Source organism: Oncorhynchus masou, chromosome 29 (genome assembly GCF_036934945.1).
Source record: "Oncorhynchus masou masou isolate Uvic2021 chromosome 29, UVic_Omas_1.1, whole genome shotgun sequence".
In the NCBI taxonomy this organism is placed as follows: Eukaryota; Metazoa; Chordata; class Actinopteri; order Salmoniformes; family Salmonidae; genus Oncorhynchus; species Oncorhynchus masou.
The window spans coordinates 53,097,757-53,115,256 of NC_088240.1; the positions used below are offsets into that span (position 1 = coordinate 53,097,757).

At 45.9% G+C, this 17,500-nt stretch overlaps 1 protein-coding gene across 1 annotated transcript in view; it reads left to right on the forward strand.

Moving 5' to 3' along the window:
- LOC135519992 (PC3-like endoprotease variant B) overlaps positions 1 to 17,500 on the forward strand; it is a 153,609-nt gene that overhangs the window by 4,792 nt on the left and 131,317 nt on the right. The window contains exon 3 of the mRNA XM_064945288.1: positions 11,311 to 11,403. Within this exon, the coding sequence (XP_064801360.1) occupies positions 11,311 to 11,403 (93 nt within the window). The remainder of the gene's footprint in view (positions 1 to 11,310; positions 11,404 to 17,500) is intronic.

The window sequence follows — 17,500 nt, forward strand, 5'->3', positions numbered from 1 at the left end:
TATGTTCTAAAAATTGTAATAAATCATGTGAAAGAATGTCACTCTTTTCTTTGAAGAAAATATTACTTTGTATGAAGTCACTGAAATTGTTCAAACTGTAAAGATGAAAAGTTTGTATTTTCTGTATTGGTGTTTGATGCTAGTGTTTTTACTCTCAGTGTGTTCTGAGTGACAGTGTGTGTTATCTCAGTGAGGGTTGTGCATAGTGTTTGGCTGCACTGAGCGTGTTTGAGCCATGTGTTAAGAGTTGTGTTGCTTGGAATGAGTTTTGCAGGTGATGTGAACTGTTTAGCTCAGGTGACTGTTGGTAGTGCAGACTGTAGTTAGAGTTTTGCACATGTGACTCCAGTTGTGCCCACTGTCGTTTAGCAATCGAAAAAAACTGTAAGTCAAATCCAATTTAATTGTGTCACCGGTGATTTGCTCATTGCATGCATACAATATTGTGTATCAAGACCGGCACTTCACAGTTGACTGTGATATTTTTGAAAAACATTGAAGTGAAATGAAAAGTTTGACAGCACGGCAGGCTTTTGGAAGAGGATATCTGCTTCTGGCATTCCAGTGGTAATATTGTATGAACGGAAAGGGAATCAAATGTCTCTTGACGCTAGCACTCAACATATTGGTGGTCTCTTTGATTTTAGTAGTGCTCCTAGGAGAATGTCATCAGGTTTCTGTGCATTGTATTGTACTGGCTTGACATATTCATTTCAACTGGGATATAACAAAAAAAAGAAGCAGAGAGGTAAAAACAGAGACAGCATTTTTGACATGATATATTTTACAACAATGCACTATAGGTTTCTTTATTTTGTTAGGTGCACTCTTCAATAGTGTGTAATACAGCGTAGCAGACAGGATTGTAGTCATTCAGGAAGTAAACGGACATTTCCAAATTCTAGTTTCCCTTATTGCTTTTCAGTGGCTGAATTTTTAAAATAAGAAGGAGATTTTCTGTTTACTTCCTGAATTGACTGAAAAGCAATATTGACCCCCAACACTGATAGCAGAATATTCACCTTTCTATTTTGAATTTGATTTGATTTGACGGTCACTGGGGAGATTCAAGAGGACACTTTGCAGTTTGCTGTCCAGATTTCTCAGCTCTCTTCTTCCTTGGTTCGGATGATGATGGCCGTGATTAAGCGTCATTATGTTGTTTTCTCTCACCATACTGTACGGCTCCCAGATTTTTACCTGAGCAGTCATTTCAAAAGGGCCTTTCAAGATTCCTCTCATTTGAAGGGTGGTATTAAAACCTTCACCAAGCCTGTACTTTAGATGTCTGAACGTCAGAAAATCTTCAGTTAAGGCGCGGTGAAAATATAGAACAGACAAAAAACACACATTTTAAGTTACTTTTAGTTGTCTCAAGAGAGGATCAGGATGTGAGTTGTAGTATCATAAACTCCCTCATGCATGTGTTTGTGTGATACAGGTATTCTTCGAAACCCATGTAGTATACGATTGCAGTTGTCCATTTTTTATAATTGTGTTGTGTAGCCCTTTGTGTGTGTGTGTGTGTGTGTGTGTGTGACAAGAGCACGCTCAGACAGGGTAGGTAATAGCAGACATTACTGGTGTGAGGTTTCAGACATGGAAAACAACAGGATCGTTCTCAACCACTTCACACACACACACACACACACACACACACACACACACACACACACACACACACACACACACACACACACACGCACACACACGCACACACACGCACACACACACACACACACACACACACACACACACACACACACACACACACACACACACACACACACACACACACACACACACACAGACATGGAAAACAACAGGATCGTTCTCAACCACTTCACACACACACACACACACACACACACACACACACACACACACACACACACACACACACACGCACACACACGCACACACACGCACACACACGCACACACACACACACACACACACTCACACGCACACACACACACACACACACACACACACACACACACACACACACACACACACACACACACACACACACACACACACACACACACACACACACACACACACACACACACACACACACACACTTCTCATGTCCCCCTGGCAGGTGTGAAAGCTTGTCATGCACACACACACTCCCCTTAATCTCTTCATGCTCATTTCATTACACAGAACATCAGACTGACTCAAAATACTGTACAGGCTTAAGAGCCCTCGCACTCACATGCGCAAATGCATTCTGTGTATTTGCAAATGTGTCGTATCATGTTATGCCCTATTTGTATTACTGACTCTATATAGTGTGCATATGTGATAGTAGTATATATGACCGTGCGTGTGGGTGGTGTGTGTGTGTGCCTGTGGGTGCGTGTGGTGTGTGTGTGTTGTTGTTGTTGTGTACTCTGAGACCAGGAAGTCCCTCCACTCTACCCAGTGGTGAAAGGCCTCCCAGAATTCCCCTCTCTCTAGTGATGTGGAATACTGCTGCCAGATTACCATATCATTACCATACCATTACCATAACATTACCCAAGCACAGCTTGTGTTAGTGTCTGTGGACATTGTATCAGCTCATCAAGAGATTCAACCCCCCCCATGCCTATTTTAGACATAACCTACCTTCCACCTGTCTCTCTCTACCAGTCATACATGTACTCTTGAGGTGTGTTTTCGATCTGAGTAAAGCACATGTAATTGATGTAGAGACTGGATTTACTGAGCTAAATGAAATCAGAGGGCTCAGAGATCAGTTAACTCGACTGTCATACACGGTTAAAACTGCCTTTGAACAGGGCTTAGTCTGTATATAGTACCTCGTTTAGAATCTCAATATCCTTTCAACAGAAGATACAAACCTGCGAGTTACAGACTGACCAGTCAACCGGCGAGTGTGCGATATCAAACCAGAACATGTAAAATGCGTACTGCAGACAAACGTAAATGCTGCTTACATGTGCTGATTCAAATACAATATTGACAGTATCTGGCTAAATGATGAGTAAATTCTGGTAAATACACAAATAAACACATTCTATAAAGGTTTCAAAGTAATGGACATGTAAGTCTTTTGAACGGTCTCCATTCCTGATGTGTTCATATGCATGCTGGCTGAAATGCAATGACCAGGTTTCTGTATGGCATGGAATAGACTCCAAGGCACACCTCTCTTTCCTCTCCCTCCTCCATCCACCTCTCCCTCTCTCCTGTGTCCTCTCCCTCCCTTTGCTCTTTGTCCAGGGCACTTAGGGGCACACGGAGGAACACCAATACTCTAATGGCTAGGAGTGAGGTCCCATTCCATTAGTTAGAGGGCTGAAGGTTCACTCCTCTCACTCCTCTCTCTCTCTCTCTCTCTCTCTCTCTCTCTCTCTCTCTCTCTCTCTCTCTCTCTCTCTGTGTGTGTGTGTGTGTGTGTTTGTGTGTGTGTGTGTGTGTGTGTGTGTGTGTGTGTGTGTGTGTGTGTGTGTGTGTGTGTGTGTGTGTGTGTGTGTGTGTGTGTGTGTGTGTGTGTGTGTGTGTGTGTGTGTGTGTGTGTGTGTGTGTGTGTGTGTGTGTGTGTGTGTGTGTGTGTGTGTGTGTGTGTGTGTGTGTGTGTGTGTGTGTGTGTGTGTGTGTGTGCGTAATGGAGGCAGGTGATAGCCATGGCATGAGGGTGGGCACCGCTGCACCAGCTGCACACTATAAAGGGCACTGTGTTTATGTTGATTCTACTGACTCGTAACTCCTCTCCCACCTGTCCTTCTCATGCCTCACTCTCAGCCGTAAAGACAGGGAGGAAAAATGGACAGACAGACACAAAAAAAGAGGCAAAGAGTAGTCTCTGTGGAAGATGTCGATGCCAGTCTCTCCCTTCCAGGTGGGAATGCCAGGGAGAAATGAAGGACGAGGAAAGGAGAGAGCAGAAATTACATTGGGTGCTCCCTCTCTCCCTCTTCCTCTCCCTCTCCCTCTCCCTCTCCCTCTCCCTCTCTCTCTCTCTCTCTCTCTCTCTCTCTCTCTCTCTCTCTCTCTCTCTCTCTCTCTCTCTCTCTCTCTCTCTCTCTCTCTCTCTCTCTCTCTCTCTCTCTCTCTAGGCTGAGATGATGTATGGCTGCAAAGGCCACATGTTGGCCGTGTGATGGATTAAAGCACTTTGTAGGAAAATGACTGAGAGCGCCTCAGCACCCCCGAGTCCAGCCTTTAATAAAACTCTCTTCCATATTGAAATGGAGAGAGGAGGAGAGAGAGGAGGAGAGAAAAGGAGAGAGGAAAGAAAGAGAGAGAGAGAGAGAGAGAGAGAGAGAGAGAGAGAGAGAGAGAGAGAGAGAGAGAGAGAGAAACACACAAACATTCACACAATGCACTTAGGCTATGTGGAAATAGACTTGCAATGAGAGATATTGCTGTAAAGACCTTTTAGCATAGGGGGTTTAGCATTTAGCAATGGTGATATTTGGAAGAAATTAGACTTAAATAAATGCACTGAAAACTAAGACACACTAACTTTATTAAATTATTTTTTGTTAGATGAAAGTCATTTTTTTACTGTGCGGTGTTAAAGTCATGTAATGCTCATTTTGATTCGTTGGTGGGTTAATCATGTAGGTCATTATGTGTTTTTGATTGGTCAGTGTATTAACGCTGTTAATGGTACTCTATTCAGATTGGTCAGTGTATTAGCGTTGTTAATGGTACTCTATTCAGATTGGTCAGTGTATTAGCGTTGTTAATGATACTCTATTCAGATTGGTCAGTGTATTAGCGTTGTTAATGGTACTCTATTCAGATTAGTCAGTGTATTAGCGTTGCTACTGGTACTCTATTCAGATTGGTCAGTGAATTAGCATTGTTAATGGTACTCTATTCAGATTGGCCAGTGTATTAGAGTTGTTAATGGTACTCTATTCAGATTGGTCAGTGTATTAGAATACATTTCAATGAAACATGGTGAAGCCCCAAAATTGCCCTCGCTAGAAGCATGTGTTTCAGACATAAGGAAGTGGATGGCAGCAAACTTTCTACTTTTAAACTCGGATAAAACAGAGATGCTTGTTCTAGGTCCCAAGAAACAAAGAGATCTTCTGTTGAATCTGACAATTAATCTTAATGGTTGTACAGTCATCTCAAATAAAACTGTGAAGGACCTCGGCGTTACTCTGGACCCTGATCTCTCTTTTGAAGAACATATCAAGACCATTTCAAGGACAGCTTTTTCCATCTACGTAACATTGCAAAAATCAGAAACTTTCTGTCCAAAAATGATGCAGAAAAATTAATCCATGCTTTTGTCACTTCTAGGTTAGACTACTGCAATGCTCTACTTTCCGGCTACCCGGATAAAGCACTAAATAAACTTCAGTTAGTGCTAAATACGGCTGCTAGAATCCTGACTAGAACCAAAAAATTTGATCATATTACTCCAGTGCTAGCCTCCCTACACTGGCTTCCTGTCAAAGCAAGGGCTGATTTCAAGGTTTTACTGCTAACCTACAAAGCATTGCATGGGCTTGCTCCTACCTATCTCTCTGATTTGGTCCTGCCGTACATACCTACACGTACGCTACGGTCACAAGACGCAGGCCTCCTAATTGTCCCTAGAATTTCTAAGCAAACAGCTGGAGGCAGGGCTTTCTCCTATAGAGCTCCATTTTTATGGAACGGTCTGCCTACCCATGTCAGAGACGCAAACTCGGTCTCAACCTTTAAGTCTTTACTGAAGACTCATCTCTTCAGTGGGTCATATGATTGAGTGTAGTCTGGCCCAGGAGTGGGAAGGTGAACGGAAAGGCTCTGGAGCAACGAACCACCCTTGCTGTCTCTGCCTGGCCGGTTCCCCTCTTTCCACTGGGATTCTCTGCCTCTAACCCTATTACAGGGGCTGAGTCACTGGCTTGCTGGGGCTCTCTCATGCCGTCCCTGAGGGGGTGCGTCACCTGAGTGGGTTGATTCACTGATGTGGTCATCCTGTCTGGGTTGGCGCCCCCCTTGGGTTGTGCCGTGGCGGAGATCTTTGCGGGCTATACTCAGCTTTGTCTCAGGATGGTAAGTTGGTGGTTGAAGATATCCCTCCAGTGGTGTGGGGGCTGTGCTTTGGCATAGTGGGTGGGGTTATATCCTTCCTGTTTGGCCCTGTCCGGGGGTGTCCTCGGGTGGGGCCACAGTGTCTCCTGACCCCTCCTGTCTCAGCCTTCAGTATTTATGCTGCAGTAGTTTATGTGTCGGGGGCTGGGGTCAGTTTGTTATATCTGGAGTACTTCTCCTGTCCAATTCGGTGTCCTGTGTGAATCTAAGTGTGCGTTCTCTAATTCTCTCCTTCTCTCTCTCGGAGGACCTGAGCCCTAGGACCATGCCCCAGGACTACCTGACATGATGACTCCTTGCTGTCCCCAGTCCACCTGGCCGTGCTGCTGCTCCAGTTTCAACTGAACCGCGGCCCTAGGACCATGCCCCAGGACTACTTGACATGATGACTCCTTGCTGTCCCCAGTCCACCTGGCCGTGCTGCTGCTCCAGTTTCAACTGTTCTGCCTTATTATTATTCGACCATGCTGGTCATTTATGAACATTTGAACATCTTGGCCATGTTCTGTTATAATCTCTACCCGGCACAGCCAGAAGAGGACTGGCCACCCCACATAGCCTGGTTCCTCTCTAGGTTTCTTCCTAGGTTTTGGCTTTTCTAGGGAGTTTTTCCTAGCCACCGTGCTTCTACACCTGCATTGCTTGCTGTTTGGGGTTTTAGGCTGGGTTTCTGTACAGCACTTTGAGATATCAGCTGATGTACGAAGGGCTATATAAATAAATTTGATTTGATTTGATTTGATTAGCGTTGTTAATGGTACTCTATTCAGATTGGTCAGTGTATTAGCGTTGTTAATGGTACTCTATTCAGATTAGTCAGTGTATTAGCGTTGCTACTGGTACTCTATTCAGATTGGTCAGTGTAAGGAAGCATGCTGTCTTCCTCTGCTCATCATTTATTGTTCATCCAACCACAGGCAGAAATGAATGAATATTTCACCACTGTGGATAAGCAGAGTGAGGAGGACTCTAGATTAGTGGGCGATATAAAGAGGTCTGAAAACCACTACCCCACAGTACTACCCTTCCCTCTGTGTTAGCAGCAGACCAGTCTTTCATCTAAAACACCTTGGCCCAACTACATAGCCCAGATTTCTCTACCAACCATGAGGCCAACAAGACATCACTGCTCACCCCACCTACCCCGTCCAACATGGCATCACCCCCCCCCCCACCACCACCACCACCACACACACAATCTTTCTCCCTCTCTCTACACACAGATGCACACACATACACCTGGTCGTATCTCTTAGTTATGGCTTCTATTGGCTTCCACAGGCCTAAACCCCTGTAGAGCAGTAAGCATACACACCAGCTGTCTCTCTCTCCATAGGGTGGGCCCGCCACACGTGGCTCTTGCACACTGCCTCAGTGACTCTTGATGTCTCTGTTTGTTTTTGTTATTCTTCCACGCCGTCCCCTCCCTTCCTCTGTCTATCGGAGGCTGTCAGTGGGAGTGGCTCATGCGGCTTGTTTGATAGATGTGTCAGAGAGCTGTTTAAACCCATTCTATGGCGGATACAGGATGCATCCCTATTCCCTTAATACTGCACTAAGTTTGATCAGGGTCCATATGGCTCTGGTCAAAATGAATGCAATATAGAGGGAATAGGGTGCCATTTGGGACGCAGACTTAGAATGGAGGCGGGCATAGCTATAAAGTCACAGATAGGCTGCTACGCATCAGTGTATTGTGACCTGTTAACTCAAAGGCATTGACTTGTAGCCCTTTCCTGCACTCCAATAATTGAATTGCCCTCTAGTGGCCTCATGGGTGGAATGTTATTGATATATTTCATAATTTTATGATTAATCAAAACCTGCCGAAAATCCAGTGTTTCTATGTCAAACGGTTTCGTTACATGTCAGTCTTCTGTGATGTATACAAAGTGTATAATATTGAATTCAAACTCAAAATTGAATAAACCTTCAACTCTTTATCTGACATGGTACAGGTGCCTTCTTGTAATTAAGCCACTAACCGTGTGTGTGAGCTGTATACTTTTGTTTCAAAATTAATTTGTTTTAGACTACCAAGAAACACTTGATTCAGGCCACTGCAGTAAAAGGTTAAAGGTTAGATGGTGTAGTGTAGTCACTGGGTTAGTGCAGATTTTGATTGACAGGTAACGATAACAGTCACAACATGCCAGTGGCATGGTACAGATATAGCATCTTAATTTGACCAGTGTTGTCACAGAGGTAAAACAATCCTACAGCAACAGGAAATGTGAATATATTGTGTGGATTATGATTAATGGACGTTCATGTAAGGGTTAATACATCCTTCATTAGGGCAAATCAAGACCGGCATTTTAAAGTCGAAATTGCAGACTTTAGAATACTTTTTTAAACCTTGAATACACTACAAAATGTGCGTTTCCTGTAGTGCAGAAAAATGTGATAAGGCGACAGGGTGACCAAAACAAGGTCCTACACCAGTATGTTGTGATGCATATGATGAGCAGTGACTTCAAGCTTTGATCAATGCACACACATAAAGAAGCATATCTTAAGGGCGGTTTCGATACCTAAACTCTACGTAGATAAACACAAGCAGACACGCTATTGCGCACACGCGCACATGCACGGATGCACGGAAGCACGCACACACACTCAATTAAGGATTCCTTTTTCTGCCCATTACGCAATGTGAATTTTTCTTTCCCCCTTGGTGGTCCTTATTGCAAAAGGTCACCTCCATAAATTAAAATGAGATTTTTTTTCAGATTTTAAAAAAGCAACATGTTTTCCCTTCAGTTTTTTTTCTCCCTTTCTCTCTTAAAAGAGGGACTGGCAGAAATAGGTGCTTCTTTCATAGCTCAGGTCTAGGGGAGAGAGGTGAAGTGCTCTACACACAGCATTAACTGTATCCTCTGTGAACTAGGATCAGAGAGGGTGAAGGCTGAGAGGTTGGTTGGATGGCAGAGGTCAGTCCTTGGCCGTCACCCTATGAGAATAAAGGATGTAGCTCGTGTTGTATTAATATACAGTACGCAAACATCAAGGACCCAGGCAGTTCCAAGACCACCACTATACTGTGCGGCTTTACACCACTCAAGATACAGAGCTATCAATATCAGGCTATCGAGTCAACACATTATTTTGATGACTCCAGACCAAAACACAACCTGAAGCTGGACTGATATGTTGGCTGATGGGTTATGAGATAAGCTGACGTGTTAACACATAGAGAGGGTTGTAGGGACAGAGGCTTTGTCTGCCATGATTAGTGTTCTCTCTCATTGGTGTGCGTGTGCGTGTGTGTGTGTGTGTGTGTGTATAAGGCAGGCTTTATACTGTGGGTGAGTAAGACAGGCCTTATACTTCCACACTGGAGGACATGAGTGAAGGAGTGGATAATTGATAGTGACAATTCTCTCCCCGCTTTAATTGCTGGTGGAGAATTAGATTACCTTTTCAAAGTGCCTTCATTAGCAGGGGGAAGATCCAAACCAACTCTAACTCTGATTGTCCTCATATTGTTCTCCGCTGAACCTGCCCTGGCAGGGTGGCTGTGTTTACGTTGGCGGGATTGGGTAGGGATGTTTTGGTGGGAGTCATCAGGAGATGGATGCAGTCATTTTGTGTCATGTAGGTTGGCTTCCGTGTTGTGTGTTCGAGTACAGCACCATCCTGAGTCAGAACCCCAGCTCTATACCCTATCACCAGCCCCAGTCATACCCAGCCCCAGTCATACCCATCCATATCCATCACTATCCCCATCCGCACCCCCAAATCTATCCCCATCCCCATTGATCCCTATCCCTATTTCTCATCCCCAATTCTATCCCCAGCCCTAGTCATCCCCATCCTATAGTTTCAGTTCACTCGCCGGCCCCAGTCAGCTCCACCCGCAGTCCCTGTTTCCAGCCTGCCTCTCACTGAGTCTAATGGAGTGTGCAGGAGCCAGGGGAGTCGCATGGACTCAGTACAGCTCAGCTGGGATCAGGACTGCCAGCATTATAAACTTACCGTGTGATTATTGTCAGAGCGGGACTCTGCTGCCCGGGGGGTCTGCACTGATGGGTAGTGTGTCACTGAGTACAGCCAGCCTTGGAGGGCGGGAGGGAGGAGGAGGAGAGAGAACGGAGGGTAGAGAACTCTGACTGAAGAGGGAAAAGAAAGCAGAGGGAGGGAAGGAAGGCTGAGATGATACATGATGTGGGAGATAAAGAGAGCACGTAGGGGGTGATATATAGAGAGAGGAGGATAAGAATAGTGTGAGGGAAGAAAAAGAGAGGCAATAGGGAAATCAGGGAGGGAGAAAAATGTTGAAGAAAAAGGGATGGGTGGAGAGAAGGAGAAATTAGAGGAAATTGTTAAGCGTGCAACCGTGTGCTGTGATATTGTTTCTCTCTCTCCATCTTCCTCTCCCTCTCCCTCTAAACGGTGGGGATGTAGCCTGTATCTGCCAAGGAAAAGGAACTCAATTTGGGACAATTTACTCGGCAGTCTCGGGCCTGATGTACCTTGGGGACAGAGAATAGGAGAGAATGAAACTGAAGGAAGATAGAATCAGCAAGAGACACACACGCACGCACACACACACGCACGCACGCACGCACGCACACACACACACACACACACACACACACACACACACACACACACACACACACACACACACACACACACAGTCCCCATATACAGCCCCCTCTCCTTCAAGGCACACAATTGCCACAAAGTAGATTTCACTTAGTTAGGTCACCCAGGCGAGTCAAAAGGTTTGAGTATATACGGCTTGGAAATGAAAAGCCTGGGATTTGGCCAGATGAAATGTGGGCTATTGGATTTTAGCACCACCACCTCATTGAGCAATTCCACTACAGAGACAGATGGTCAGGGTAAATGTCGAAATCATGTTGTGGAAGGGGTCACAAGGGTTGCAAAAGGGTATCTTCATGATATGCTCTCGTTTCTCCACTTAGCTCAGGTGGAATAAAATCATAAACCTCTACAACCCTCTACGTAACCGCAACTTCGGAAAGTCCTAAACCGAATACTGTGTATGGCTGCACTGGACATGAATGTAACGATACTATAGTCACGTGCTAGCATAGCGTTTGATGGTGTGGTGTGTGTTTTTGTTTGTTTGTGTGTGTGTGTGTGTGTGTGTGTGTGTGTGAGTGTGTGTTGGTGTGTGTGTGTGTGTGTGTGTGTGTGTGTGTGTGTGTGTGTGTGTGTGTGTGTGTGTGTGTGTGTGTGTGTGTCAGTCAGTAACATGTCTGTGCTCTATCCAAACAGATAGGCAACCTGGAGGGCCACTTCACCCTGAGAGACAGCAGGGGGCGCCCTGACAGAGCTGCCCTGGTGAACACCCTGGCAGAAAGAACCGGGGTGAGTATCTACTGCACTTCAGGTAGAATATTTAACCACTGATCTAGAGTCAGATAACCAAATCCCTAATCCTAACCATCAATGGGATGATAGAATAGCTGACCCCATATCAGTGGTTTGGAGAAGCTATTACCAACTCCATCTGCTATGAGCACAGAGAGACACATAACACCAACAGTGCCTGTGTTGTATCCATACTGTATATGCATACATTATAGTGGGGTTATATGTTATGTGGTGATATGTTGGTTTAGTGTAGTGTATACTGTAGAACTGTAGAACATGGTAGGACACTGATGTGAAACAAGAGTTAAGAGTAAAGAGTAAAGAGAAACTATTCAGCTTTTTTTTTCCGATGTGGTTATTGGATATACTTACCACGGCCCTGTTCGAAGCGAATTCACACCAAAGCATGAGTTTTAATTTTACGCAGCATGTATATGTAAATGAGGGCTCATTTAGTTTTTTCGCTAGTGCTTTAATCAAGCCTAGTGTTGATGAGAAAAAAGAGAAAGTGTGTGTTGATGTTTACCTCTTTGGTACAGAGCCCCCCTAGCACCTCCGCCTCCTCCCCATCCCAACCCTTTTGTACCACCTCCATCACCCCATCCCCGCTCTGCATAACCCTCCGAGCATGCAGCCTCCTCGCACCGAGGCGTTGCTAGGGCAACTGTCACCCGCGGCGACATCCCATGACAGCATGGGGCGACTGGAGGGGAGAACGGGGCTGTGGCACATCCTGTGTCCTCTCTCTAAAGTCGCCTCTCTCTTTCTCCCCTGTAGACCTGGCCCTTTACCAAACCCTGCGCCCCTATCACACTCGTCATTCACTGTCCTGACCCCTCACACACACACACACACACCCCTATCACACTCGTCATTCACTGTCCTGACCCCTCACACACACATGCACGGATGCGTGCAAGCACACACACACGCTTGCACGCATCCACAAACAGACATACACCTTTACTCACAACACACACACACACACACACACACACACACACACACACACACACACACACACACACACACACACACACACACACACACACACACACACACACACAATACCCCCTACAGCAGAGAGAAGATCCTCTAACTTTTACCATCTGAATCAGACTCCGTGTGATTAATTGAAGTAATTTATGCACAATCTCTAGTGACTCCCATGTATGCTTCATGATTTCATTAAATTGTAAGTTTAATTACTTTTCTAGCATCTTAACTTTAGGTGAAAATGAATTCACACTCTGAAATATTGCATATTTGGTAATGAATCTCAAACGTAATGAATGGCACAAATAATGTTTTGTAATCATGAAACATTGCACACAGAAATATTGCGTGTTTACGTTTTATCACCGTGGTAGTTTCCTTGCTACAACCCTCATTATACAGGTATACTGTATTTGCATTACATTTACGTTCTCCTCTCCGTTCCCATTGGTTGGTGGTTGCCGTTTAACACGCCTGTTCAGGATGTACTATAGAGTGGAAATACAGCTCTGACATCACTCTCTATAACATGATCACCTATGTTTAGGAGTGTGAGACCACGAACTCCTGTTTCAGACTAATATAATCTGCTTAATTGTATTTTGGAGGGGTTTAAAAACAGTCAATATTTGAATAGGTTTATGAGAGACTTTTATTCGTGTGTGTGCGCGTGCGACAAATATAATTGGTGTGCTACCTGGGCTGTAGCCAAGGCCTGCTGCTCTGCTTTACAACCCCTGAGCCTCAGCTTTTCTCTGACTTGTTTTCAGCTCAGTTGACAGCGTCCAGTGGATGTGTCTACCAGTATAATGTACCTGAGCTCCATGGGGCTTGCATCTTTATTTGATAGGATTGGTGGTTAGCCTAGTCTGGTTGTCAGTCTTGGGGTGCCAACCACAGACCATTATGAAATGCAGAAGCAGTCCCAGAAGCAGTCAACCAATGTAGACCATCTTGAGTTTTGAGTTGAGTCTTATTTCATGTGTATAATGGCAGCTAAAAGCTGAATTGCAGTAGCACATACTGTACAAGCAAACACATTTAAAGCAATAAACTGAGACACAAGAAATGTATAGTAAGTTATACTATGCCATCCAGATGGCATAGAGATCAGTAAGTCTGTGGATGTGATGTGAGGGCAATGTGGGGAGATTGTAAACAGACATTATCTCTCTCAGAGAGAGAGAGAGAGAGAGAGAGAGAGGGGCATGGTGGAGGAATGGTCCGTTGTGGTCCCCGCGAGGGAGTGTGGGCTTGTCACCATGTAATCCCGACTCATGCAGCCTGAGCAAAGCAACAATTAGCCATTGTGCTAATTACACTGCTAATTATATGATTACCAAGCCTTTGGAAAGCCGCTCATCACAGAGATCTTAGAGGTCTGAGACAACACGCAGATAAGAACCTCAACGTACGCACACACGTGCATGAACAGCACACACTCGCACCTGCACACATAAGCACACACACAGAGAGACTGGCTGACTGAGTCTGCTGTGCTGAGTGTAGCTGCTAGGCTAACTGCAGTGTGAGTGTGAGCCTTCAGACGCTCTGACAGTAATATCATTTCCCAGTCTTCAGAGGGCATGTCTGTGTGACGTAAAACAGAATGAGATCAGACTCTCTCTCTCTCTCTCTCTCTCTCTCTCTCTCTCTCTCTCTCTCTCTCTCTCTCAGGCTCTATGACACACACTCTTGATTCACCTGTCTCAGCCATCTCACCTGGATCACGCTCCCTGGGGGAACACACACACACACACACAGACTGATTCTCAGAGACTGAACTCCACAGTGACCTTTTACGGAGCGTCTCAGACACAGACCCCCCACCGGCTTTTGACCTACACACATGTTACTGCTAGTGAGGAAAAAAAGAACACACACACACACACACACACAAAGGCACACACATGCACACGCACACTCCCAGTGTACATCCAAATCACCCCCAGTGCAGAACACACTAATACACACTACTAATACACTACTTCATTGGTGCAAAACCTGAAAGATGTCAACAATGGAGCAAACGCAAAAAAACAGGATTTGAAGCTATAAATCATTTGTTTACAAATACCCCAGTCACAACGAAAGTAAAACAAAAATATTTTTAGGTGCTTTCTTCTGTGGTAAAGATAAGATCGTTTTTTTAAATGTAGAATTATTTTTACTAATCTCATTAAGTTCAATCATATAATAAAAATGGAATGTATCTTTATTAAATTACAGAAACGTTACACACTGTGGCTTTAATATTCCTTCATTTATACACACATACAACACTGTATGTACTCAAATACAGCTGACTCATGTACACACACTGTAAATAACAAAAATAGCACACACTCAGAATAAGGATGGTGTTCTGTATCTACAGTGTTTCTCTTTGATGATTTCCCTACCGTTTCAACCTCATTGTTGTGTAGAGGTTTGATTTGGCTTCTGATTCTTACGATACCCCACAATACTCTCCTCCTCTCCCGCCCTTCCCCCTCTCCATGCTCCTATCCTCCTCCCAAGGATGGAAAAACATTTGATTTATTTCTCTCTCTTTCTCTCCAACCTCTCTCTCTCTCTCTCTCTCTCTCTCTCTCTCTCTCTCTCTCTCTTTCTCTGTCGGTGTTGTGTGTGTTTTTTTTTAAGACTCCAGTCACATCCGCAATCCCACGGCCCTATAAGGAGCTTTCACGCTTTTTGGTTTGCTTTAGATGTTTAATACCCCTCTCTTTTGTGTCAGGGAGCTGGAGAGGCGTTAAGAAGCGCTGATAAACCCACTTAGATCCCTTCCTGGCCCGTCACCCCGGCCTGCCAGGCCGCTTTAGCAGGGAGCTGATCTGTGACGGCCTGCCACTCAAACTGAGAGCTTCTGAAGGCTGACACAATAGAGTGAGCAGCACACAGGGCCTTGGCGGAGGGAGAGATGGAGGGAGGAGAGGGAGTCTAAGAGGAGAGGGGAGGGAGGGAGTGTGAGAGGGAGTCTAGGGGACTAAAGGTGCAGGGAAAGAAGGCGAGAGGGGGTAGAGTGTATCTTCCTTATCCCTCCCCTGTCTTCCACCTTAGCCTCTTCTTTCTGCTCTCCATCCTTCCCCCTTTCTCTCGCCTCTGTCATATCCTCTAACCTTCGTCCTGTCCGTTTGCCTCTCACATTCAGCCTCACTCAATCTCCATTTTGTCTCTCACTCTGGTCCATCCTCCCTCTCTTCATTCTCCACCTTTCTTTCTCCCTATCACAGCCTCATCCCCCTCTCTGTGTTTTCCCCCCTTCTCTCCCTCCCTGTCTATTTGTCCGTCAACCTCCCCCTTTCCTCTCTTTCTCCCCCTCCCGTCTCCCATGTCTATGTGGTCAGGCTGTCAGTGAGGGAGAGGATGGAGAGAGGAGAGAAGGAGGGAGAGGAAAGAGGAGGAGATAGGGACCAGTGGCGTGCGTCTAGGCGCGGGGTGGCAATGCTAGTGGTAGCGTTGGCGTGCGACCCCACTCCGCTTCGCCATAATGGGCTGGGGCAGACAGACAGACAGCCGGCAGAGTGACAGGGAGCGGGGTGATTGACAGGGGCACACTGGCGCTAGCGCCCGCATCCCAGGGGGCCGTGGGGGGTAGTCGAGCCCGAAATGTCAGCCGTGATATCTGCGCAGTTCCCAGTGTCTGCTCTGCCCGTATCGCACGGCTGCAGCTGGCTGCCATCGCCCACCCTCACTCACACTCGTTCCTCTCTCTCTCTCTCTCTCTCTCTCTCTCTCTCTCCTTCACTCTCTCTTGCTCTGTCTCTCTCTCTCACTCATTCCCTCACTTTCGCTCATTGCTGCTTACCTTCTGTCCCTCTCTGTCTTCCTCCCTCTCCCACCTGTTTATCATCCCTCTCCCTCTATCTCCTTCTTCCTCACACTTTCTCTCTCGCTCTCTCGCTCTGTATCTCACTTTGTCTCTCAATCTGTCTATCACTCTGTCTCTCTCTCACTGTCTCTCACCCTCTTGCTGCCTTTCAGAAACACACATACTCTTTCAACCAGTTTGTTTATCATAGCTGTCTCCTCATCTCTTTCTCCATTAATCTCTCTGTCTCTCTTTCAGCCTCTCCTGTTCTCTCTCCATCTGGCCACACTTCATTGTGATTTGGAAAATGTCAGCTTCAGGTGGTCATCTTTTGTTTTGAACTTGGGTTTGCATTACAATGGCTCACTTTGTGTTCTCTATGTGGTAGAGCGAGAGAGAGAGAGAGAGAGAGAGGGAGGAAGAAAGAAAGAAAGAAAGAAAGAAAGGGAGTTTTTTTCTGGGTATAGAAGCAATAGGCTTTGTTGTGTGTGTGTCTGTGTGTGTGTGTCTGTGTGTGTGTGTGTGTGTGTGTTTTATGTTTGTTCATGTCTGTTTGCACGGGTTTGCGAATGTGTGTGTCTGTACAATGTGCGTGTTTGTGTGTGTGTGTGCCTGCATACATGTCATTGCTGGATGATGAATGCATTGACTGTGGAGGGGTCAGTGTCACAGACTGCATGGTCAATGGCCCACGTCCCTGGGGCGGAACGTGAGTGAGCCTCCCCAAAGACTCTGAATCTGCCATTAAGACACACGCACACATATGGGCACGCATGCATGGACACACACACACACTCACGCACACTCATACACACACGGCTCCCCTGTGAGTGTGCCGTTAGGAGCTGGCAGGCCCAGGTCCTGACAGAGAGCGATTAGCTCCCTATCATGTGTATTGATCACAGTGTCCTGGCTGGTCCTCTCTGGGAGGGGAGGTGCTAGGTACAAGGGCACATGTCCAATCAAATGACCATTATCTCTCTGTGTGTGTGTGTGTGTGTGTGTGTGTGTGTGTGTGTGTGTGTGTGTGTGTGTGTGTGTGTGTGTGTGTGTGTGTGTGTGTGTGTGTGTGTGTGTGTGTGTGTGTGTGTGTGTGTGTGTGTGTGTGTGTGTGTACTAGTAGACTGAGGAGAATGAGTGTGTATGAGGAAGTGGGCAGCACTGCTCACTTGGCTAAGCTGTGATGGCTGGCTCGGTGAAGGACATAAGGGATTGGGAGTGGTATTTGCCAACAGAGCACCAGGGGTGTGTGTGTGTGTGTGGGGGGGGGGTGTGTTTGGAAAC